This window comes from Callionymus lyra, chromosome 6 (assembly GCF_982586985.1).
Source record: "Callionymus lyra chromosome 6, fCalLyr1.hap1.1, whole genome shotgun sequence".
Lineage (NCBI taxonomy): Eukaryota > Metazoa > Chordata > Actinopteri > Syngnathiformes > Callionymidae > Callionymus > Callionymus lyra.
The window spans coordinates 1,798,146-1,823,158 of NC_141823.1; the positions used below are offsets into that span (position 1 = coordinate 1,798,146).

The following is a 25,013-nucleotide window of genomic DNA, read 5'->3' on the forward strand; positions in this document are numbered from 1 at the left end:
GAGACATGATATATTTATTCATGTATCCTGATTTACTTTGGTGTCACGAAGGTTCCAATTATTTACTAAACATTTTTTTTAAATTATTTTTATAAAAGATGTCACAATGTTAAACTATAATCATATTAACAAAAATGCTTTTGTTTATTTTCTTATTCGTGTAATTCTAATAAACGATTGAGTTGAAGTTGCGTCTCGGGTTCATCATAAACGCGTGACGCGCTCGCACTTCCTGTTTTCCTTGTGACGTCACGCCTGCTCCGGTCCACGCCGCGTCTCTCGAGTCTCATCTCACTGGACTCTTCGGTTCTTCCTCGCGGTCACAGACGTGCAGAACGATGGCGTTAAACCTGACGATCAGCACCATCAACCCGCCTCTCGGTGAGCTAGTGCCGCTAGCACTGCAGCTAACCACGCGAGCACGCTAGCATGCAACTTTCTCTCCTTGTTTTAATAACAACAAACGAGGATTAATTGTAATATAAAGCAGCCGAATGTCGCGGAGACTCGTGTTTTAAATAAACATGGCGTTATTTCTCTATTATGTTTACGTGAAGCTGAAGGAGGAGGACGAGACTGTAATTCGGTCTAAAAATAGACGAGGTTCCGTGTGACAGTTGTTAGCTCGCAGCAACTGGCGTGTCGTCGTGGCAGCGCGAGCTGAGGTTGAACTGACCCGGTCCGGTTCTTACGAACCTTCGGTGTCTCGGTTCGGTTCTGGGTCACATGCGGGTCCAGAACTGACACTTTGTGTCGTTTGTTTTTATCTCGCCTTAGAAAAGTTAAATGCTGTTATCTCTGCTGACGTGACGTCACCGCCCTCGAGCTCCGGCTGATGCAAGAAACTTGTTTTGGTTCTTGACGTTCAGTGAGAAGAAAACACTGAAAACATGAGACATTAAGTCTATTTTTGCTCGTTAAAATGTTTATGATAACATAAATAAATGACCTACAAGGATTGAGTCATTTAAATAAATTATAAATTGTTCATTAACCTTATAAACACTTAACATAACCAGTTACACTAATGAACTAATAATAATTTAAACTAAAATGTGTGTTTTTTAGTATTTGCTTGACGTTCTTTATCAACGCAGATGTGTCATGTGATTATAAAGCATAATCATAATTTTCCTCCTTTTTTTATATAATAAAGATAAATAATGGGCTCCTTGTACATCACTTAGATTTGAATGAAAGTTGATACTTTCCAGGATCACCTGTTAAGTGTAAAATATAAAAATCTGTTTCTGTGGAAACATGAAGCTGTAAGTAAAGATGGCGATAAGCAAGTGTAAGAGGAAGTTATGGTGAAAAACTAGTTGTGAGAGAGGAAGAAAAAGACTGTTTTTTTTCCTTTTTTTAACCCGTTTAAAGAGTGAAGCAACATTTAATTTTTAATTTGTGAGCTTAATTTTTGAAGTTTGAATAGACTCTGTACCTAATGTCTAATCTTTGCCTCTGCAACGCTGAGACCACTAGAGTCGTGTTCTAGACCAGGAGATGGTCCTCCTGAGGGTGGGTCTCCAGCCCATACTTGTAGGATCGTGAACCTTCAGCTCTTCTGCTGCCGCGTCCCAAATATGTCGAACTTCAGTTCAGATCAAGACTCTGCTTTAAACACACGTTGAGAGTGTGACGTGTTGATGTGCGATCGTTGGTGTTTGTTTGTTGGTGTTTTCTCGAATGATCTCCAGCACCAGACAATAATTGAAGAACTGAAACTGTTCTTGCACAACTGTGAAGCAAGAAACGAATGGTTTTACTTTCATTCTGAGTGAAACGAGTCACTGAATAACTTCCATTAAAGCGAGTGACTCAGACTCGAGACCTTTGACGAGAACTAGTTTGTCAGACTAGTTGAGCACGTTTGAACTCTTCACTGCTGGAGCTCTTCTGTCACTCAACCTCAACTTAAAGGCTTTCCTTTGATTAACAAACAGAGGATCCTGACGGTCTTGAGCAAAATTCCACTTTGAACTAAGAGCCTCATGCAGAGTTGAGATGAATAGTAACAAAGTCAAGTTTCTTGTAGGTTCGTTGCAGGGAAGACCATGAGCTCGACTCTCCTGCCGTGATCCGTGTCAGAAAAGATGCACACAATTAATTTGTTCCTTGTTTACCTTAAAACTAATAAAACAACATTAAAGAAATATACAAACATTTGTGTGGCTCTACGCCAGAAAACTGAATCCTTCAGATATTTAAAATGTCTCTTATTTGAGCTCTTAAGACCTTCCTTGGAATGAGACGAAGATAATGAGTCTCTTCACGCGATCATGATAATAATGCAGTAATAAGTGAACGGTCGTCGTCAGCCTTTGTGGACAATTTAATCATTGGAGGTTGCAGGAGGATCTTGGGGTGCAGGAGGGTCACGGGGTGCAGGAGGATCTTGGGGTGTAGGAGGGTCACGGGGTGCAGGAGGATCTTGGTGTGCAGGAGGGTCACGGGGTGCAGGAGGGTCACGGGGTGCAGGAGGGCGTGTGGAGGTGGACGAGCTTGAACTGTGGTGTCTCCTGCAGGAGCCATCTTGGCCGCCGAGCACGTGAAGGGCAGCGTGAAGGTGTCGGTGGAGGAAGGGAAGGACACTCGACTGCACGTCTCCGAGTCGGTATCTCTGAGAGAATCGAACGCATAAAGTTTTTGTTTCCAACGCTCGGTTCTGCTCTCAGTGAGGTCCAGTTCAGTGACGTGAACTCCATCAGCCGGTACCTGGCCCGCGTGGCCCCCGCTCTGGGTCTGTACGGAGCCAACCTGCTGGAGCAGACGGAGGTGAGTGGTCTCGCGTGGATGCAACGGGCGAGAAGGTTGTTCTCACGGATGGTTTCCAGGTGGACCACTGGCTGGAGTTCAGCGCCCGGCGTCTGTGCGGCCAGACCGGTCTGACCCCGGCCCTGGCCGACCTGGACAAGACTCTGTCCCTCCGGACCTTCCTGGTGGGAAACTCCGTCACCCTGGCCGACCTGTCGGTGTGGGCCGCCCTCAAAGGTTGGTGAGAGTAGATGATCGCGTGACCTTCAGCGGTGGAGTCATGAGCTTGTGTGTCTTCAGGTCACGGGGACTGGCCCGGTCAGGGCAAGGGTCTGACCCACGTCAACCGCTGGTTCTTCTTCCTGAGCTCGCAGGTTCCCTTCAGCGCCGTCGGCGACAAGTACGGCGGCAAGACAGCGTCCGTCGGTAAATCCAACGTGAGTTGAAACGGATCCCTCTGGAGGTCTTCAGACGAGACCAGGTCCAACAAGACCTTGTGTTTTCAGTCTGAGGAGAAGGAGAAGAAGCAGGATCTCGGCAAGTTCGTGGACCTGCCCGGAGCCGAGATGGGGAAGGTGGTGGTTCGATTCCCTCCGGAGGCCAGTGGGTGAGTCTTGTTCATCATCCTCGTACAAACATACATGTTCTTGTCTCACTGTGTTCTTCTCACATAACGGATCCTTTTAGTGTCAAAAGAATCTTTATCTTTAATGGTTATCGACGTTAATATCTGCTTGATTTAGAACCAAATCATTATAGAACTTTATTGATCAAGTCAAATAATATAATAATGATAATTAATAAAACAAAAGATGTATGGTTTTGTTACCAATTGAATTTATTCTGTAAAGATTACAGTAGCTTCACTTTAATACTGTTTTTTTTTAATACCAATTTTATAAGATCAGTTCTAACAAAATAACAAATAAAATCACACTTTGAGTTACATTTTTCAGCTCGAACCTGTTTTCTTAAAGAAACGGATGAATCACAAAAGAACCGAAGTTCAATATCCAGCCATGAAAGTTACGTTCGTCTGTTTCTAAACTTGTACTTGAAGATAGATTTTGTCATTTCACTCCATGTTCTCTCGTTACACTCTGGAGCCAAGAATGGAAGGATTACTTTTTTCTTTTTAGTTTTCATCAAAACTAATGAATGTTTTATGACACGTTACTGTATGTATTTATGTAAAGGTTTTTATCAGAGAAAACCAACATTTTACTTTTGTTAACGTCAGAACCTGTGACCTCTGTGACCTCTGTGTCCTCTGTGTCCTCTGTGACCTCTGTGACCTCTGTGACCTCAGTGACCTCTGTGACATCACTAATGATGAAATTCAGTTTAATTTAACCTCCAATCGGAAGAGTTTTTAACTGAACCTTCAGCTTTCAACTTCCTGTGAACATAAAAACATTTTCAAACTGGTTCATTCATCACAGGCAGTGACAGACCGTGACAGACGAAGAGTATATTCAGTCGTTCTAACCTCGACTCGTCATGTCTGAACCAGGTACCTCCACATCGGACACGCCAAGGCTGCTCTGCTGAACCAGCACTACCAGGTCACCTTCAAGGGGAAACTCATCATGCGCTTCGACGACACCAACCCTGAGAAGGAGAAGGAGGACTTTGAGAAGGTCTGTTTCTTACACCAACGATCCAAACCAATGCACCGATCACAGCTGTAGGATGAGAACGATGCACGACAGTATCAGAGCGAAGATGAAGCGTGTTTGTGGCAAAGTTTCAAACCTCCGATTCTGACCTTAAGGAAGCTGCGATCGTCATTCTTGTCATAACAATTGAGTTTCCTCCACTTTTAACGCACTGAAGACGATCATTTTTGTATTGCTCTCACAATCCTATTAAATAACGACTATAAAACTGAACAACACTAAAACAAATTCAGGGCTGAGTTTGAAATTTACGTGAGTCCTTGAATGCAGCTCGTGTTTTTGTGACCAATCAGAGCAGAGTGGGCGTGGCTGCTCGGACAAGATTTGTTTTTCAAGAAGAGTTTTGTGCAAAAAGAAACTGATGAGTATAATGGAGTATAATGGAGTATAACGGAGTATAACGGAGTATAACGGAGTATAACGGAGTATAATCGAGGTCCTAGAACAATTTAAGAAGCACTTAAATCAGCACATTAGATGCCCTTTAAAGGGAAATGCATAACAAAGTGTAAAATCAAACAAATGGGTTTAACATTTAAATAAGTGCAGACGACACAGACGAATACAACTCATTTAAACTTGTCATTGAAATAACTGCATGTTTTTCTTGACAAAAGGATAATTTCCGCCTAAATGTCTGTTTATTTCTTGGTAGCCTTGAACTCGGGGACTTGAAGCCAAATATCTCGTTAAATAAAGTGTTTTGTTTGCTTAGAAATCCATAAAACCAATTAGGGTTATAATATGTGATGAAACCATTGAAGTAGGATTGACCCCTGTGACCCCTGTGACCTCTGTCCTCCCTCAGGTGATTCTGGAGGACGTGTCGATGCTGCAGATCCGCCCGGACCAGTTCACCTACACCAGCGACCATTTCCCCGACATCATCAAGTACGCGGAGAAGATGTTGTCCGACGGCAAGGCTTACATCGACGACACGCCGCCCGAGCAGATGAAGCTGGAGCGCGAGCAGCGAGCCGAGTCCAGATGCAGGAGCAACAGTACGTGTTGTTGACCTTTCACTGACTGAACTCTGGTACAGGCGTGTGGTTCACTTGAACAGATGAACTTCAACACAACTTAGCGAACACACTCATGACCACACACAGCTTACTTATGGGGCAACACAACACTGAACTCCCATGATGCCTTTCTACACACATCTATTTATGTGCCTGATTGGTCGATACAGTATTTCAATTCTATGTGTGTGTTGTCGAAAGTCATCCACAGCTGTGATTGGTCGACTGGGCGGCAAAGCACTCTCTGAGCTGCTCAGGAGTGTTGAGAGGGGCGACACCTCAGTGTTGAGTGTTGGTGCAGAGGATTGTTAAATAATAAAATGGTCGCTTGATTTAGTTGAAGGTTCAGAACCTGGACCTGATCCCGTCTCTTCTCCGCAGCCGTGGAGCAGAACCTGAAGATGTGGGCGGAGATGAAGGCCGGGAGTGAAGTGGGTCAGACCTGCTGCATGAGAGCCAAGATCGACATGAACTCCAACAACGGCTGCATGAGGGACCCCACTCTTTTCCGCTGCAAGAACGCCCCCCACCCCCGCACCGGGACCACATACAAGTACTGGAACCTGCCCGAGCTCCATCAGAACCCTGGACTCACTCTCTTCTCTCTCAGGGTCTACCCCACGTACGACTTCGCCTGCCCCATCGTGGACAGCAAGGAGGGCGTGACCCACGCCCTGAGGACCACCGAGTACCACGACCGCGACGAGCAGTTCTACTGGATCATCGACGCCCTGGGCATCAGGAAGCCCTACATCTGGGAGTACGCCCGGCTCAACCTCAACAACACGGTGCTGTCCAAGAGGAAGCTGACCTGGTTCGTGGACCAGGGCTACGTGGAAGGATGGTGGGTGTAGAGTCTTCTTGTCGTCTTCTCCGTCGTCACTGAACCGGTCTCTGCCTCCAGGGACGACCCTCGGTTCCCCACGGTCCGAGGCGTGCTGAGGAGAGGGATGAGTGTGGAGGGTCTCAAGCAGTTCATCGCTGCCCAGGTGAGTCAGAACTCACCTGTGACGCTGACGCATCACTGGTGTCAATGTATCCATAGACGTGGATATTATTTCACGATACTGACATTCATCCTTTTGCTTTACAATTACACTTCCGGCCTCTAGATGGCAGCACTTATTATGTCCTCTGCAGCTTACGGAAGAATTAGGTGGTGACTGAGGACGAGAGGATATAGTTGACTCCGGCTGATTTTTATTTGTTTAGTAAGATTGTGACTCTGAACCCAGAGTTAGCAACATTAGCCTTTCTGATTTTCTTGCTCATGGGTGTGGAAGCGAACTGAAGACGAAACTCTCCACTGACAGTGGATTAATATCTCACTGAGGTCGGCAGGGAGGAGGTACTGGGTCAGACCCAGGAGAGATGTAGACTCTTGTTGGGCCTCTTTACTGCAGCCGCTGCCCCTGCAACCCATTGTCAGTAGAATAGAATAGAAAAGCGGATGAAAAGACTTTAAACTTAAGAAATGTGATCATGATGTTGATGTTTGTTTCAGGGAGGATCGAGGTCTGTGGTGAACATGGAGTGGGACAAGATCTGGGCCTTCAACAAGAAGGTACGTGGTCTTCAACACTGTTGGGATCCTTGTGTTGTGAAACAAACAAGAAAATATGCTGCTCACATTAAATCATCTTCTGTGTCAGATGTTCCGACACTTTTATTTGAACGTGACTCAAGTTTTCGACTCGACAACATCACACTGGAGATGTTGTCGAGTCAGGAACGATGATTTAATCTCGTGAAGGTCAAGGTCTGCATCCATCATCATTCCATTCGATTCCATTCGCTGTCAAGGATCCGTCAGTGAGTCTGAGCTTCAAACTAGTCGTCTTCACGTCTGTCCAGAGTCAGAGCAGGAGACGATTGTCGTGGTCGTTGATCGGCAACAGTGATGGTTGACCTGCTGTCGTCTGAGGTGTTTGTCGCTGGCATGGCTTCTTATTTTTGGTTCTGCTCGACCTCATCGTTCCTCTGCTGCTTCCCCTTGAATCTGAGCAAACCTGGTTTGTGTGCCGTGCATGTTCTAGCTCGTCCTCCTGCAGACCCTTCATGCTGCTCCACTGTTTTCATCTGAGCAACCACAGCTTCATCAGCCTCCTGTAGTCGACCACAAACATAAATGCTACACAGCTGTTGGTGGTAGGATGAAAAGTGCATTCTCACATCTGTCAATCAACTCTGATATATCTGGGAGTTCAGTCTGACCTCAGGGTCAATGTGTGTCTGTCTCGACCTCCTTGTATTTTGACATTGAACATCTCACTCTTCTGTTTCCTAGCTGCCAAATAGCTGTCTGAAGGTACTCGTCCTCTCCTCTCTGCACACCCTCCCTCACCCTCTCATCTCCTCACCCCCTCATCTCCTCACCCTCTCACCCTCTCACCCCCTCACCCCCTCACCCTCACCCTCACCCCCTACTCTAGGTTCTCTGTGCTCATCATCACCGTTTCACCGACAGAAGTCTCTCGAACTCGTGTCCACCTCAGATGAAACTGGACGTTGTTTGACTAAATATTTGGAAAACCACATCATAGACGTTGCCGTGACAACAGGATGCAACAGATTTAATCTGGTTTTACTCGATGGGATTGGTTGACGCAGCTTCTCTCCTCGTGAGATGTTTTGTTGGACATGAATCTTGTATCGATCTGAATTTGACTTTTCTTTTGGCAGATGAGTTCCACACACAACAACCATGTAAGGTGACAACAGTGTCTCTACAACTACACACCAGAAGTGAAACTAAGATCTGTAACTAAGGAGAATATTGAACTGACTATGATTATAATTACAAATACATTTCACTGAACATATGTTGTGGCCAGTATTCAAGTATCTAAGACATCCTTCTTGTGACCTGAAGAAGATTCACTGTTTAAGTGTTTTGTGCGTTTGTGTCACTAACATGTTTGACACCTTTAATGTGTCGAGTCATGTTACGAACCACGAGAATCGATGTGTCATGAGAAGAACGTTGACATATTTAATATTTTGGTTCAAGTCCTTTCATGGAAAGTTGAGTCACACAGTTGTGAGAGTCTCGCCTGTTGTGTATTGGAGTTAAAAAGTGTCGGTTGATTCGAGTTTGTGTTCTTTCGAGTAGAAACTGACAAGTTGTTTGTGATGAGCAGGGACTTGTCTGGTGGTTTCACTTCTGCCAGTTAGAAGTTTTTATTGTCCAAAGATCGTGGAGTTAAAGAAACGTCAGGTTCTCTGACAAGATGGTGGTCGTGTCTCATAATCAGGTTCAAGTCTCCATCAAGATGGTGGTCGTGTCTCATGATCAGGTTCAAGTCTCCATCAAGACGGTGGTCGTGTCTCATGATCTGGTTCAAGTCTCCATCAAGATGGTGGTCGTGTCTCATGATCAGGTTCAAGTCTCCATCAAGACGGTGGTCGTGTCTCATGATCAGGTTCAAGTCTCCATCAAGATGGTGGTCGTGTCTCATGATCTGGTTCAAGTCTCCATCAAGATGGTGGTCGTGTCTCATGATCAGGTTCAAGTCTCCATCAAGACGGTGGTCGTGTCTCATGATCAGGTTCAAGTCTCCATCAAGACGGTGGTCGTGTCTCATGATCAGGTTCAAGTCTCCATCAAGATGGTGGTCGTGTCTCATGATCAGGTTCAAGTCTCCATCAAGATGGTGGTCGTGTCTCATGATCAGGTTCAAGTCTCCATCAAGATGGTGGTCGTGTCTCATGATCAGGTTCAAGTCTCCATCAAGATGGTGGTCGTGTCTCATGATCAGGTTCAAGTCTCCATCAAGATGGTGGTCGTGTCTCATGATCAGGTTCAAGTCTCCATCAAGATGGTGGTCGTGTCTCATGATCAGGTTCAAGTCTCCATCAAGATGGTGGTCGTGTCTCATGATCAGGGTCAAGTCTCCATCTCTTGCCTGCGCTTCTTCTACCTGAGCGAACATCTAGTTGGTCCTGCATCAACACGTGGTCAGCGTAGGAACATCAGGGCTGAGCAGAAGCTTCCGACCATCAGTCATCGATCAGCTTTTTTTATTTCTCCCCGTTCCTGCTCCGACGTCTTGAACATGATCAATCATGACCTGGTCCTGGAGTTGGAATCTTCTGCAGTGACCTTGGTTCTGGTCTCTCCACAGGTCATCGACCCCGTGGCCCCCAGGTTCACGGCTCTGTCCAGCTCGTACGTGGTTCCTGTGAGCGTGGCCGAGGCCGCCGAGGAGATGAAGGAAGTGGCCAAACACCCCAAGGTCAGTGTGTATTCCACGAGTGCACACACTTGTCATGTTTGTTCGTGTTTCTTTAAAACCATTCTTTATAGATGAATCAAAAACTTAAATAACAAAGAAAAGTTGCTAAGATGCCAAAAACATCGGTTTGAGAGAAATGTCAGTTTTATTTATTTTCAAATATATTATTTTACACAAGTTTGACTCAATTTCCATTACCGTATTTTCCACACTATAAGGCACACCTGTGTGTTTTCATAAATAGTTTGCACCGGATTATAAGGAGCATAGAATAAAAGATACAAACGTTTGACTGGGGTTGTGTTATCATCCACTAGATAAAGCTGTGCTAAAGGGAACATCAACAAAACAGTCAGATAAAGTCAAACTTTATTAAACCTCTAACAACTCTGTTCGATCCCATGGTAACGATGTTCAGATGATGTTTAAAAGGCTTCAAGCAGCAGCGCGAGAGACTGTGTTGTGAGCAGACAAATGTTGAGCAGCAGTGAAGTTGAGCGCGTGTATGACGGCTAGAACGCACGTGTATGACTGGTTGAGCGCAGCAGAGTGATTTTGAGTGTACAGCAACCAAGACACACTCGCTCAAACCGGTGGCAGTAATATCACTCCATAGCCGTCCGCCATGATGTGACGTGCGTCGTAAATCCAACCCCGTATTGACCTAATCCCGCCGTCATGAAAGTGTTTGTTTTTTGAGAAAATGTGTGTTTTAGTGTCAATTTAGTGTGTATGGAGCACTACATTTACATACTAAGAATTGAGACGCACTCATGCACTAAAACTTTGAGTATGCAAGTATGCGATTTGAGACTCAGCACAGGTCTTCACCTGTTTGTTGTAGAACGCAGACGTGGGCATGAAGGAGGTCTGGTACGGACCCCGGGTTCTGGTGGAAGGAGCTGACGCAGAGACCTTCTCTGAGGGGGAGATGGTCACCTTCATCAACTGGGGGAACCTCATCATCACCAAGATCAACAGGTGAGGGTCCGGAGTCGGCGGCGACCGCGTCTCACCTGCGCTTCTCACCTGCGCTTCTCACCTGCGCTTCTCACCTGCGCTTCTCACCTGCGCTTCTCACCTGCGCTTCTCACCTGTGCTCCTCCTCGCAGAGGCGCCGACGGGAAGGTTCTGTCCATGCAGGCCCGGCTCAACCTGGACAACAAGGACTACAAAAAGACAACCAAGATCACGTGGCTGGCCGAGACCGACGGCGCCCCCTTGCTGCCGGCCGTGTGCGTCAACTACCTGCCGCTCATCTCCAAGGCCGTGATCGCCAAGGACGACGACTTCAAGGACTTCATCAACGAGAACAGCAAGGTAGTCGTGAGAGACTCGCAGACGAGGCGCCGTTGCTCAGACTCTGTGGTCGCAGCTGGAGGAGAAGATGCTCGGAGACCCGTGTCTGAAGACCCTGAAGAAGGGAGACGTGATCCAGCTGCAGAGACGAGGCTTCTTCATCTGCGACCAGCCGTACCTGCCCGTCAGGTGAGCGTCTCGGTCGGAACAATAATGAGTTTCTATATTTGAAGGTTCATCCTTATTTAATTAAAACAAATATTATTAAAGTATATACAACAGTTAAAATATACACTTTCTAAATGTGATTTTTTAAAATTTAATATAAATATAATATCGTCTGTTCGTGGCGTCATTTGCTGAAAGTTTCATCAGTTAGTCGTTACTTGTTTGGTGTCGTCTGGTGACTCTGATGAAATGATGCAAACGAAGAAACATTGAATGTAAAAAAAACACTTACGTAGAAACGATTAAACTCTTCACTGAATACTGAACACATTAAAGTTCTTCTTCATCACGGAGAGTCTGATCCTCTGCTCTAGTCCCAACACCTGCAAAGAGAGTCCTTGTGTCCTCATCTTCATCCCTGACGGTCACACCAAGGACATGCCCACGGCCGGCTCCAAGGACAAGAGCAAGATCCAGAGCCAGACCAGCAACAAGGTGAGTCCAGCTGCTGGTCCACAGACATGTTCTCACAGCTGAGTGTCTTCACCAGCCTGCTGCTGCCACTCCCGCCGCCACAGCGCCCTCTGCTGCCTCGCCCGGGGATCTCTTCTCCAGCATCGCGGCTCAGGGCGACGCCGTCCGGCAGCTGAAGTCCAACAAAGCCTCCAAGGACGAGGTGGACAAGGCCGTCCAGCAGCTTCTGTCCCTGAAGGTCGGTCGACTCGTCGGGCGTCGAGACGTGCGTCTGATGTGTCGGTGCTGCTCATCCTGCAGGTCCAGTTCAAGCAGCAGACGGGTCTGGACTACAAGCCCGGTATGACCCCGCCCTCCTCCGCTCCGGCCCCGCCCTCCTCCGCTCTGGCCCCGCCCTCCTCCGCTCCGGCCCCGCCCACCGACTCCTGCCCGTTCGCCCGCGTGGCCGAGCAGGGCGAGCTGGTGAGGAAGCTGAAGACGGAGAAGGCGCCGAAGGTAAAGTCGAATCTTTGTGTAGTTATTGTGTAGTTTGTCGTCGTCACCTCCGCATGCGTTACCCTCGTTACCATAACTCGTCCACGTCACCCCCCCCTCACCCGACCCGCCCCCCGTCCTGTCCCTTCATTGGTCGTTCCACCAACATGACTTGTGGACCAGGACCAGATCGACTCGGCCGTCCAGCAGCTTCTGGCTCTCAAGGCCCACTTTAAGAAAGTCACTGGTCAGGATTACAAACCCGGGATGACCCCGCCCTCCCCCGCCTCCCCCGCCTCCACCGCACCCCCAACAACACCCCCAACACCTGGACTGTATGAGCGAGTTGCCCAGCAGGGGGAGCTAGTGAGGAAGCTCAAGTCCCAGAAGGCCCCAAAGGTAAAGTGGTGGAGCAGGAGTATAAAATCAGGTTTTTGTTCTTCTCTTGTTGTTGTTGACGTGTGACACGATTATTAAACCATTTAATATTTTTAAATGTTGAAACTTTTTTTATTCAAATGTTTTATTAACAATTTCTTGAATTATTGAATCATTTCTAGAGTAAAGTTTAATAATCTTATTCCAATAATTCAGAAATAAATCTTGTAAATTCAAATACGTTTCAATTCATAGTCGTTTAAATTCAATATAAAAATGTTTAAAAGTGAAACCAACAGCTAGATCCACGTCACATGATCGTCTGCTCAGCGCATGATTGGCTGAAAGTTTGCTATTCATTTACATATATGTGGAATATATTTATTCATTGTCTGGTGCAATTTCTTTTAATTATATTATTAAAATACAAAAAAATTAAACCTTTGAGCATAAAATGGTTTATTTTCGTTAAATTATTATCTTTAAAAAAACTTTTTGTTACATTTGAGTCATTGGTGGAGAAACGTCTCCAGTTTTTCTACCTACTGTTGACCTCGGTCCAGAGATCCTGGTCCTGACTTGTCGGTCTCTGCAGGATCAGGTGGACGCAGCCGTGAAGCAGCTCCTGGTCCTCAAGGCCGAGTTCAAGCAGATGACGGGACAAGACTACAAACCTGGAGCCGCTCCGGTCCAGAACACTCCAGCGCCGGTCCAGAACCGTCCCGCTCCGGTCCAGAAGACTCCGGCGCCGGTCCAGAGTGACTCATCAGGGATCCACGAGAAGGTCGCTGCGCAGGGAGAAGAAGTCCGGAGACTGAAGGTCGCCAAAGCCCCGAAGGTTTGTGGCGTCAGTGAACCGAAGAGACTGGAGCAGTAACACGTCTGTGGTTCAGGATCAAGTGGACGCTGCAGTCAAAGTCCTGCTGGCTCTGAAGGCCGAGTTCAAGCAGCAGACCGGGCAGGACTACAAGCCCGGGGCACAGCCGGCCCCCCCGGCCCCCGCCCAGGCACAGACGCCCCCCCAGACCCAGGACCTGTTCGAACAGGTCGCCCAGCAGGGGGAGCTGGTGAGGAAGTTGAAGTCTGAGAAGGCAGCGAAGGTAAAACCTGTTTTAACTCTGTCCTCTAGATGGCGCCGTTTCATGATTTCTTTACATACAACGATCAGGACATGAAGGACGTACTTGTATATTAATAAATACTTGTATTTTTAGTCATAAATGTGTCAATAAATACGTGAATACATATACAAATGTAGAACTAAATGAATAATTTCAGAATTTATTTTTATCAAATGACAAAAAGCAGAAAAACAGATCTAATTAAAAAGCTAAATGTATTAATGCATGAATAAGAAAATGTTGAAATGATGAAATGTATTAATTATGAAATGTACAAACAATTAAAAGTTAAAATGTTGAAATAAATGAATGTACATAACACTCTATACTTTATTATTATTATTACTTTATTTATCACATACTTTATTAAAAGCATTAGATTAAAATCAGACATTTTTCTATTTAAAGATTCATTTATTTCTATTATTTTCATACATCATGTATTTCTTAATGTATAATTTATCATAATTATGCTAATCATCGTCAAAACAAAGGTCCTTAAAGTCAGTGCTCAGGTGTTCTTCAGGAACAACCAGGTCTTCAGATCAAACTGACGCCACCTCTGGTCTGCAGGAGCAGGTGGACCAGGCCGTGAAGACCCTGCTGGACCTGAAGACCCGCTACAAGACTCTGACGGGACAAGACTACAAACCCGTGAGCGCCGCCGGAGGAGAAGACAAGAACCGCAAGGAGAGGGAGAACAAGACCGAGAAACAAGGAGGAGCAGCAGGAGGAGGCAAGAAGGGCAAAGGAGACAAGGAGGGTCAAGGCAAGGAGGCGCCGGGAGGAGGAGGAGCAGGAGCAGGAGCAGGAGATGGTCCAGGTCCGAAGAAGCAGACACGGTGAGCGGCTGAAGAATCCATTGAGAAGATTTAACAAGATTTGAGGCAATAAAGTGGTAGAAATGGACGATGTTGTCGTTTGTCATCACTAGTGCAGTGACCAGGGCTACAGGTAGAGGGCGCAACACACACTTTCTCTCACTCCACCTCGACACGAACCTCGCTTGAACAGTTATTGACGCGAGACGAAAGTAGAAACTAAGAACTTAATGTTGGCGCTTCGAGGAAACGTGTCCGACTGTCGTTTGTGTTGTTGGAAACATGTTGATCTTTTTGTCCGGAGCTCGACTGCGACAGGAAGTACCTAGTTTCTAAAGACGAGCGCCCCCTACAGGTGAGGACGCATCGTTTGCTGCTTGAGACGCAAAGAGGCTGCGTTTGTCTGAAGTCGTGTCTCGTGTCGTTTGGTGTGAACGTGTCGAGGGTCGACTGTGGTCTCTGACCTCGGCTGAAGGTCGACGTGACCTCGGCTGAAGGTCGACGTGACCTCGGCTGAAGGTCGACGTGACCTCGGCTGAAGGTCGACGTGACCTCGGCTGAAGGTCGACGTGACCTCGGCTGAAGGTTGACGGGACCTCGGCTGAAGGTCGACGTGACCTCGGCTGAAGGTCGACGTGACCTCGGCTGAAGGTCGACGGGACCTCGGCTGAAGGTCGGAGTGACCTCGGCTGAAGGTCGACGGGACCTCGGCTGAAGGTCGACGGGACCTCGGCTGAAGGTCGGAGTGACCTCGGCTGAAGGTCGACGGGACCTCGGCTGAAGGTCGACGGGACCTCGGCTGAAGGTCGACGGGACCTCGGCTGAAGGTCGACGGGAGCTCGGCTGAAGGTCGACGGGAGCTCGGCTGAAGGTCGACGGGACCTCGGCTGAAGGTCGGAGTGACCTCGGCTGAAGGTCGACGGGACTCGACAACCCTCGGTGCATGTTTGTCGTCTGCCTCGAGTGTTTGTGTTGCCGTGCACTTGAGTTGTGTAGTTACAAACGCACACAGTAGTTGTTGCTGCAGCAGAGATGAAGCGTCTAAAGATGATATTTTCATCCGAACGTTGTTCTTCACAGGTTGGGTCTGGAGGCCAAGAAGGAAGAGAACCTGGCGGACTGGTACTCTCAGGTGAGCCTTCGTTGTGTTACATTTATACACGAGGACTTTTTAAAATAAAACACCTTTCAGACAGTAATGATCAATATTTATTTATTGCAAAACGACCTCAAGAACCAAATGATTTGATGAGTAAATTACACGTTTGTAATTCATTCTTTTACTGTCCCAAAGAAAAAGATCTTTTCCAAAATCCTGCCTGGAGTTCTGTGATCTTGTGAGGCGTGTGAAGGTCAAACTCTCGTCCTCCTCCAGGTCATCACCAAGGCGGAGATGATCGAGTACTACGACGTGAGCGGCTGCTACGTGCTGCGTCCCTGGTCCTTCGCCATCTGGGAGTCCATCAAGGAGTTCTTCGACCGGGAGATCAAGAAGCTGGGCGTGGAGAACTGCTACTTCCCCATGTTCGTGTCTCAGGCCGCCCTGGAGAAGGAGAAGAGCCACATCGAGGACTTCGCTCCGGAGGTACCGCCCGACGCCGGCCACGCCTCCTCGCTCGCGCTCACGCTCTCTCCCCCGGCAGGTGGCCTGGGTGACCCGCTCGGGGAAGACGGAGCTGGCAGAACCCATCGCTGTCAGACCCACGAGCGAGACGGGTCAGAACCATATTTAAAACTACAGGAGATTTATCAGTTTATATTTGAAATGTGTCGTGAGAAGCTGCAGCAACTTCATTACAACAGCAGATAAACACACACACACACACACACACACACACCACTGATCTCCCATGATGCCTTTCACCACACTGATGTATTCAGTGACGGTGTCGCTACAATATCGTCCTCCACTTCCTACGTGATGACGTCACTCGCTGCATATGCCAACGTCTCTTAGTTTTAAGCAGTTTTACTAATAATAACGCACAACTGTACAATGAAATACAAACATTCGAGTTCAGAAATAATTTGCTTTTCAAATAACAAAAATGTTAGAATATTCCTCTTTTATACTCATTCTAGTCTGTAGTTCATAAACACCTCAGTAATTATTTAGTTTTCTTTTCAATTTTTTTTCCCAATTTAAATCATTTATTAAATGTTCATAAGCGAATTATTTCTGAACTCAAATGTTTGTATTTCATTGTACAGTTGTGTGTTATTATTAGTGAAACAGCTTCAGCCAATCAGCAGCTTCGTCACATGTAGCACTTCCTGTTGGTGTCAAAGTCACATGATCGTCAGACCAGGAAATGAAAGAAAGTGATCATGTTGACGAAGATCGTCTTCTTGTCGATATAAATGTTTTATGTGTAAAAAGTATCATGTAAACGTTCTGTTGACGTTTATATAACCCATAAAAAATATGTTAAAGAGACGTTGGCATATGCAGCGAGTGACGTCATCACGTAGGAAGTGGAGGACGATATTGTAGCGACACCGGCTGATTGGTCGACACAAAACTGTATTTAAATTCTAAGTTTATGTTGCTGTCGACTCATCCACGGCTGTGATTGGTCGGCTGGGCGGCAAAGCATTAGGGATTCTCTTCAGGTCAAAGTTGGGTTGTTGGAAACTTTAAGTTCGACGATTATTGACTGCTGTCAATCAGAGTCACAGGAACCCTGACATCTTTGATCGTAGTAACTGTTGATGTGATTCAAATGTATCTTGACTCGTCACCACCTGATGATCTGGTCCTCAGCCATGTACCCGGCCTACGCCAAGTGGGTCCAGTCCCACAGAGACCTGCCGATCAAACTAAACCAGTGGTGTAACGTGGTGGTGAGTACCTCCTGGAGTGTGTGTGTGTGTGTGTGTGTGTTGTTGTGATGTTGTGTGTGACGTGTGTGTGTCTGCAGAGGTGGGAGTTCAAGCACCCGCAGCCCTTCCTGAGGACGCGAGAGTTCCTGTGGCAAGAGGGTCACACGGCCTTCGCCACCAGGGAGGAGGCGGCCGAGGAGGTCAGTCTTCTGTCTGACTTCCTGTTTAAGCGCCTGAGATTGGACTTGTTTGTGTCTGGCTCCCCCTGCTGGTATAACGGTGTCACTGCAGTGTCAAAAACAAACTTCTAAAAGTTCTCTCAGTATTTTCAGCTACTTTTACTGAACTCATTAAGTGAGTCTGTCAGCAGCAGCAGGACGAGAGTTCTAGTGTCACAATTCAAAGTCAAAGAAAAATTGGGGGAAAATGTGAATCGATAAAGTTCCCGGAGTAAGTGGTAGAACATCAGTGTTGGAAGAGAAAAGTGTTAAATATTATTAATAACATGTTCTTTCTTTCTTCCCTCCGACAATAAACGTTTGACTTTAAACTCAACGTCGTCCCCTCAACAACTCTCTCGGTGACGGTGAGCTCGGATGATGCTTAGCCGCCCAGTCAACCGATCGATACTGGATTTAAACTCTCAAAAGTGACAACATAGAATCTAAACACAGTATTGTATCGACCAATCAGCCGTCACTAAATATAGCGGTGTGGAAGAGCATCATGGGAGTTCAGCGATGTTTCATGATACAATATATTGAAGTACTATAGTGTGTATCAACGATGAAGTTCTGCTGCTTTTAAAAATGTGTTTTCCTGTAGTTTGTGTGTTTGTCGGACCAACTGTTGTCGTCGGTACCTGCAGGTTCTGCAGATCCTGGATCTGTACGCGCGGGTCTACGAGGAGCTGATGGCCATCCCGGTGGTGAAGGGCCGCAAGACGGAGAAGGAGAAGTTTGCCGGCGGAGACTACACCACCACCGTGGAGGCCTTCATCTCCGCCAGCGGCCGAGCCATCCAGGTACGGACCCGGGACCTCCACCCGTCGAGCCACGGCCGTGACGGCTGTCGTTCTCCTGCAGGGCGCCACCTCCCACCACCTGGGTCAGAACTTCTCCAAGATGTTCGAGATCACATTCGAGGACCCCAAGAAGCCCGGAGAGAAGCAGTTTGCCTTCCAGAACTCCTGGGGTCTCACCACCCGGACCATCGGCGTGCTCACCATGGTGCACGGAGACAACATGGGGATGGTGCTGCCCCCTAGAGTGGCCTGTCTGCAGGTACGACCCGGTGTCGACCGTTCACGCTCACGCCCGCTTTAACCTTCACGTGACCTCAGGTCATCGTCATCCCGTGCGGGGTCACGGCGTCGCTGCCGGAGCAGGACAAGGAGGCTCTGATGACCCAGTGCGGCAAGTACGTGACGCGGCTGCTCGCCGCCGGCATCCGGGTCAAGTCGGACCTCCGGGACAACTACTCCCCCGGCTGGAAGTTCAACCACTGGGAGCTGAAGGTGAGAGGGAGGTGAAGGTCACCTGACCTCGGGTTCACGGGTGTGCGTGTGCAGGGCGTCCCCATCCGGCTGGAGGTCGGACCCAAAGACATGCAGAAGCGTCAGTGTGTGGTCGTGAGGAGAGACACCGGAGACAAGTCCACCGTCGCCGACGCCGACGTGGAGAAGACGCTGCCCGTCCTGCTGGAGGAGATCCAGACCTCGCTCTTCAAGAAGTGAGTCCAGGACCAGCTCGTCCTTCAAAGTGTGGCAGAAGATTCGTTCGCTTCCTCGGAACTCACACGAGCTCTCTGTGGCCCCCGAGCCAGACCTTATTGTTATTATTCTTTTTAAGGGTTTAAATATTTAAAATTCATTATTATATAAAAAAAGAAACTTTTGAATTTAAAAGTCATTGAATGATTTAAAAAATAGTTCCAATAACCAAATTGAAAGTTTCAACATGTGTTTAATTTGTTCCGTGACTCTGTACTCGATGCTACTGTTGCCACGGTAACCAGACGAGCTCAAACACCAGGTGTGGATCTCACACCCGGGCGTGGATGGAAGGTCTCACCGGGGTGTGAGACCGAGGTCCAGGTCTCCACGTTGACCTTCGTGTTTGTGTCCTTTCAGAGCCTCGGACGACCTGAGGACTCACCTGGTGGCCGTGGACTCCATGGATGAGTTCCAGAAGGAGCTGGACCAGGGCAAGGTGGGTCTGAGAACCATGAGCCGGTCTGGACGTCAACACTGACTCTCTTTCTGTGACAGATGGTTCAGATCCCCTTCTGTGGAGGCATCGAGTGCGAGGACTGGATCAAGAAGATCACTGCCAAGTATGTGTGTGTGGTTGTGAGTCATAAGTAGGAGTGTGTGTGTCAAGAGTGTGTTGATGTCACTCTTGACGAAGTCGTAACTACTTTCATTTGTTTTCAAACCAAAATATGTCCAAACATCAGCTTTAAAAGCTGCTGGACTCACTGTATCCTCTCGTCCTCAGTCATCATTCTTCCTTTAGCCGCGGAGGACGTAACGACTGCTGCCATCTAGAGGCCAGAAGTTTAATTGCAACACAAAAACACTGTGAAGGTTAATACAAAAATGTATTATTTTACACAAACTCTAGTGAAACAAACTATGAAGATTATGATTAAATCCCTCGATCCATACATTTCTGTTCTTGACATGATGTGAAGAAAACCAACCTGTTTCATCGAGTCCTCTTGTCCTCACAGGGACCAGGACCTGGAGCCCGGGGCGCCCTCTATGGGGGCCAAGAGTCTGTGCATCCCCTTCGAGCCCCTGAAGCAGCTGCAGCCGGGTCAGATGTGCGTCAGCGGCAAAGAACCGGCTCAGTTCTACACCATGTTTGGACGCAGCTACTGAGACCATCATGAGACCTTCACTAAGTCCGGCACCCGGGGATCATGTGACCCGGGGGCGTCTGTGGAACCAGGGCCAGGATCTGGACCTCGTAGCTCCTCCCACTCTCATGTCACTCACGACTGGTCACTAGTGACGGACTCTAGTCCAGCTCACCTCTCTCAGGAACTCTGCAGGAGCTCCGGGTCTCTGGACCGGGTCTCTGGACCGGGTCTCTGGACCGGGTCTGCAGACTCTGTTTCTAACTGCGACGACTCAATAAACGTCTCGACTCTGCTTCGATGACTCGACTGTTTTTCTTCTTCCAGTTATTTCTCGGGTCCGAGTGAGACTTCCTGTGGCGTCGCATCATCCGCCGTCAGAAGGTCTGATTCGACACGCTAAGGTCAAAGGTCATGGCCTTTCACTGGCATCTGCCTCCGCGCCCTGACACGGGATGATTTAAGAAAACATTACGACCACCTGCTTCAAAGCGGGGATTTGATGCAACTCTATACTAGGTGGTCATAATGTTATGGTCGCCCGGGGGCGTGACACGAAAACATTCTGAACTTAAGTTGATCCAACGTGTTGCATAACTGTAAGTCAACATGACTTTCAGAATAAAAGTCCAGGTTAAATTGAGGGATCGTCCGGAGGTGGATCAGCGTGACCTTTTGCTGCGTTACGCTCGTCAGATCTTTGAATGACGTCATCAACTGAGGAATACAAGCCAAGTCTGGAAATTATTAATTAAAATTAAAATAAAATAGATTCGACAAACTTTTATTTTGAAAGTGTCTCCCGGACGCTGCCGCCTTATCGTCCTCCGGTCTGCGGCTGCGCACTCAGTGTGGAGTCAGCAGCGGTTCTGGTCGCAGCAAGAATGTCCGATAAAGGTTTGTCAGAAGAACAGGTCGCTCAGGTGTGTAAAGATGGACACGCCATGACCAAGGTACGTGTTTGAAGCTCCGGAACCTTCCGGTCTCTTATCTCAGACCAGAACCGCTTCCTTCCGGTTTCTCTGGAACTTTAAAAAAAGTTCTGCTGAGACGTTTAAAGTTCTTCTGCTAGCAAGTGTTAGCTTGTTAGCATGTTCTGGCTAATGTTAGCATTAGCATGTTCTAGCTAATGTTAGCTCGCGTGAGAACAAGTCCGAGCAGAGCTGCAGGTATGTAGGTGCGGTCTCACCTGTGCTGTCTCACCTGTGCTGTCTCACCTGTCAGTCACCTGTGCGGTCTCACCTGGGGCTGACCGAGACCTTCCGGGTCCAACACCCGCTCCGGTCCTCATCCTCTCCACACTGTCACTCAAACATGATGGACACTCCTAGGGATTGTTGGTTCTATCGATTATTAATGTCTGGAAGTTGTTTTATTTTGAAAAACTATGTTTTTAACTGATGCTCGTTTCAGTTAAATTTACTCTAAACTAGTGAACGTGAAACACAAACTTTATGAGATTATTTTGATTAGTTTAAGCTTCAGTAAACTAAAAATAACGTGTTAATCGTGTAGTTAAGTCTAAAAAATACACTTTAACTCTAGTTTGTTTGAGGTTTAACAAGTTAAAAAGTGTGTGTGTGTGTGTGTGTGTGTGTGTGTGTGTGTGTGTGTGTGTGTGTGTGTGTGTGTGTGTGTGTGTGTGTGTGTGTGTGTGTGTGTGTGTGTGTGTGTGTGTTCTCTCGACACCGAGGTGTGATCCGGGTCCAGTTTCATCAAGTGAGTGTCAGGATCCACGTTTTCTCTCCAACCTCGCAGCTGTCAATCAAACCCGGGTCACGCCACTGTGGGTCGTTTGATGGCGGCCAGTGGGGGGCGCTGTGACGCAGTGTTCCAACACAAGAAGGTGGCGTCGGTCGCCGTGGTGACGCGTCTGACTGACAGGTGTGTCTTGCAGGACTTCGTGATGCAGCAGACGATGCTGAGGGTCAAAGATCCGGCCAAGTCTCTGGACTTCTACACGCGGCTGCTCGGGATGACGTGAGTCGCCGCCGCCGAGGATTGTGGGAGAACTGGTCCATGACTCGCTAGTTAGCGTTGATTGACGGCTGACAAGACGACAGATACTGACTGAGCAGGTGTTCCTCAGGGCTCCGCTCTGGGCCTCTTCATACTTGACTAGCAACGACCCTGACCTTGAGAAACGCTAATGTAGATACTTTTGATGAAAGAAGTCCGACCAACTTATAGCTACTGTGACATCACTTCCTCTTCCTGTAGTGTGTTGATATAATATATAATGATAGTGTAGTAACAAGTATATATGTGTAGTATTGTCCAGTACTTGACTCTGGTGTTGTGATAGTGTAGTAACAAGTATATATGTGTAGTATTGTCCAGTACTTGACTCTAGTGTTGTGATAGTGTAGTAACAAGTATATATATGTAGTATTGTCCAGTACTTGACTCTGGTGTTGTGATAGTGTAGTAACAAGTATATATGTGTAGTATTGTCCAGTACTTGACTCTGGTGTTGTGATAGTGTAGTAACAAGTATTTATGTGTAGTATTGTCCAGTACTTGACTCTGGTGTTGTGATAGTGTAGTAACAAGTATATATGTGTAGTATTGTCCAGTACTTGACTCTGGTGTTGTGATAGTGTAGTAACAAGTATTTATGTGTAGTATTGTCCAGTACTTGACTCTGGTGTTGTGATAGTGTAGTAACAAGTATATATGTGTAGTATTGTCCAGTACTTGACTCTGGTGTTGTGATAGTGTAGTAACAAGTATTTATGTGTAGTATTGTCCAGTACTTGACTCTGGTGTTGTGATAGTGTAGTAACAAGTATATATGTGTAGTATTGTCCAGTACTTGACTCTGGTGTTGTGATAGTGTAGTAACAAGTATATATGTGTAGTATTGTCCAGTACTTGACTCTGGTGTTGTGATAGTGTAGTAACAAGTATTTATGTGTAGTATTGTCCAGTACTTGACTCTGGTGTTGTGATAGTGTAGTAACAAGGATATATGTTTAGTATTGTCCAGTACTTGACTCTGGTGTTGTTATAGTGTAGTAACAAGTATATACAGTATGTGTAGTATTGTCCAGTACTTGACTCTGGTGTTGTGATAGTGTAGTAACAAGTATATACAGTATGTGTAGTATTGTCCAGTACTTGACTCTGGTGTTGTGATAGTGTAGTAACAAGTATTTATGTGTAGTATTGTCCAGTACTTGACTCTGGTGTTGTGATAGTCTCACTGTATCCTCTCGTCCTCAGTCATCTAAAGGCCGAAAACTTAATTGCAGCACAGGAACAAATGCTATAATATTTAAATTTTCAATTATAAAAAAAGATCTTATTTTAAACTTAATTGAAATAAGAACCATAAATTAATATAAATATAAAACATTATTTAAAAACACGTGACGATATTAAAGTGTGTAATATTTTCTCACTAAACAACATCTTTGAAGTTTTACTGCTGCTGTATGTGGAAGAAGTTAAACCTGGTCAACAGGACGAGAGACTCTCAGGGACTCGACCACATGTGTTGGACTCGTCAGGTTCATTGAGTGACAACAGAGCAGCCAGAAAACTCTCCTCGGGGGAGGTAACGATGAACGAGCGTCTCTCTTCTGATTGGCTCAGGCTGCTGCAGAAGTTCGACTTCCCCTCCATGAAGTTCTCGCTCTACTTCCTGGGCTACGAGGACAAGAGCGAGATCCCCTCGGACGCCAAGAATCGGACCAGCTGGACCTTCAGCCGCCGCGCCACGCTGGAGCTGACGCAGTGAGTCGCCATGGCAACACGTGACCCCACAGTGTGTGTGGAGACCAAACGGGTTTCAAAATAAAAGCTCCTCTCGTGTCTCGTCAGCAACTGGGGCTCGGAGAGCGACGACGCTCAGTACCACAACGGGAACTCTGACCCTCGAGGGTTCGGTGAGTGACGTCATCAGTGACATCACAGCGACGTGTCATCAGTTCATGAAGCGTAAACATGCGACCTCCGACCTTTGCCCTCAGGTCACATCGGGATCTCGGTGCCAGACGTCTACGCCGCCTGCGAGATGTTCGAGAAGGAAGAGATCACGTTTGTCAAGAAGCCGGACGACGGTGAGACGCCAGACGCCTGGAGGTCACGGGGTCACGGGGTCAAGAGGTCACGAGGGTTCTAACGGCTCTTTTCTGGCTGCAGGGAAGATGAAAGGTCTGGCCTTCATCCAGGACCCGGACGGCTACTGGATCGAGATCCTGAGTCCCAACACCATGTACTCCATCACCACCGGACCCCCCAGCAGACCCGCACCTGTCGGGGGGGCAGCAGAGACCCTGTGACCCGGACCTATGGAGCGAGACCTGGACTAACACTGGACAGTCGACGACACAACGAATCCTCACAACTGTGTCGTTGGTGTGTAATAAACCTTGACCTCTGACCCCATCGGCTCGTCGGGTCTGATGTTCTGGAGCGAGTCAGAGACTCATGGGTGTCCAGCAGGGGGCGCCGGCATCTGTCTTCGAGTCATATTGTTACAAGAAGTTTGAGTCATTGTTAAGAATAAATGTTCATAGAGTCACACTTTAATGAGTCTTAACGAGGCGTCTTGAGTCACTGAGTCAAGACTCTTGAATCATTGAGTCATTTAGATGTGGAGACTCATCAGAGCTGTTTATGACTCACAGAGCCATCGTCCTAACTTTGAATCTTCTTTGTTATCGAGTGTTTTGAGTCATTTAGACGCGTTATTTGTTTACGACTCAAAGATGGATCTGTTTTCGACCCGAGGAACCGACTCAACAGAGTCATCTTTGAGTCTCAGAGCCGTGAGTCTTGAGAACAGAAAATGAGTCAGTTTGTCATATTCTAGTTCAGAGTCATTTAAGAGCCGACCGGTCATAATGTTACGGTCAGGTCACGTGTTCACGAATTGAACCTGTGACCTCAGTTGAGT

At 47.2% G+C, this 25,013-nt stretch overlaps 2 protein-coding genes across 3 annotated transcripts; both read left to right on the forward strand.

Moving 5' to 3' along the window:
- The first annotated feature begins 247 nt into the window (after positions 1-247).
- eprs1 (glutamyl-prolyl-tRNA synthetase 1) lies at positions 248-20,405 on the forward strand. 2 transcript variants are annotated; one of them, XM_087793007.1, is made up of 35 exons: positions 248-381; positions 2,526-2,610; positions 2,676-2,775; positions 2,835-2,991; positions 3,055-3,191; positions 3,261-3,361; positions 4,268-4,394; positions 5,242-5,434; positions 5,837-6,008; positions 6,066-6,299; positions 6,360-6,444; positions 6,960-7,019; positions 9,580-9,690; positions 10,535-10,671; positions 10,803-11,010; positions 11,066-11,178; positions 11,532-11,652; positions 11,708-11,869; positions 11,932-12,126; positions 12,289-12,504; positions 13,079-13,321; positions 13,377-13,583; positions 14,178-14,446; positions 15,506-15,557; positions 15,801-16,010; positions 16,069-16,141; positions 17,190-17,269; positions 17,347-17,448; positions 18,117-18,272; positions 18,334-18,531; positions 18,591-18,764; positions 18,819-18,979; positions 19,380-19,458; positions 19,518-19,582; positions 19,982-20,405. In XM_087793007.1, exons 1-35 carry the CDS (start codon positions 339-341, stop codon positions 20,130-20,132), a joined length of 4,977 nt encoding a protein of 1,658 aa, XP_087649133.1. In that variant the 5' UTR covers positions 248-338; the 3' UTR covers positions 20,133-20,405. The 2 variants fall into 2 exon arrangements, with proteins under 2 accessions (XP_087649133.1, XP_087649134.1); XM_087793008.1 differs by lacking the exon at positions 12,289-12,504.
- Positions 20,406-20,967: 562 nt separating this feature from the next.
- On the forward strand, positions 20,968-24,640 carry glo1 (glyoxalase 1). The gene is made up of 6 exons (XM_087793033.1): positions 20,968-21,063; positions 22,008-22,090; positions 23,708-23,848; positions 23,936-24,000; positions 24,085-24,174; positions 24,257-24,640. Exons 1-6 carry the CDS (start codon positions 20,995-20,997, stop codon positions 24,394-24,396), a joined length of 588 nt encoding a protein of 195 aa, XP_087649159.1. The 5' UTR covers positions 20,968-20,994; the 3' UTR covers positions 24,397-24,640.
- Positions 24,641-25,013: the final 373 nt, after the last annotated feature.

Coding starts and splice junctions, on each gene's coding strand:
- eprs1 (XM_087793007.1), top strand. CDS start 339: ATGGCGTTAAACCTGACGATCAGCACCATCAACCCGCCTCTCG. Junction 18,765..18,818: donor TCAACCACTGGGAGCTGAAG/GTGAGAGGGAGG, acceptor GTGCGTGTGCAG/GGCGTCCCCATCCGGCTGGA. Junction 18,980..19,379: donor CAGACCTCGCTCTTCAAGAA/GTGAGTCCAGGA, acceptor GTGTCCTTTCAG/AGCCTCGGACGACCTGAGGA.
- glo1 (XM_087793033.1), top strand. CDS start 20,995: ATGTCCGATAAAGGTTTGTCAGAAGAACAGGTCGCTCAGGTGTGTAAA. Junction 21,064..22,007: donor ATGGACACGCCATGACCAAG/GTACGTGTTTGA, acceptor TGTGTCTTGCAG/GACTTCGTGATGCAGCAGAC. Junction 24,175..24,256: donor TGTCAAGAAGCCGGACGACG/GTGAGACGCCAG, acceptor TTCTGGCTGCAG/GGAAGATGAAAGGTCTGGCC.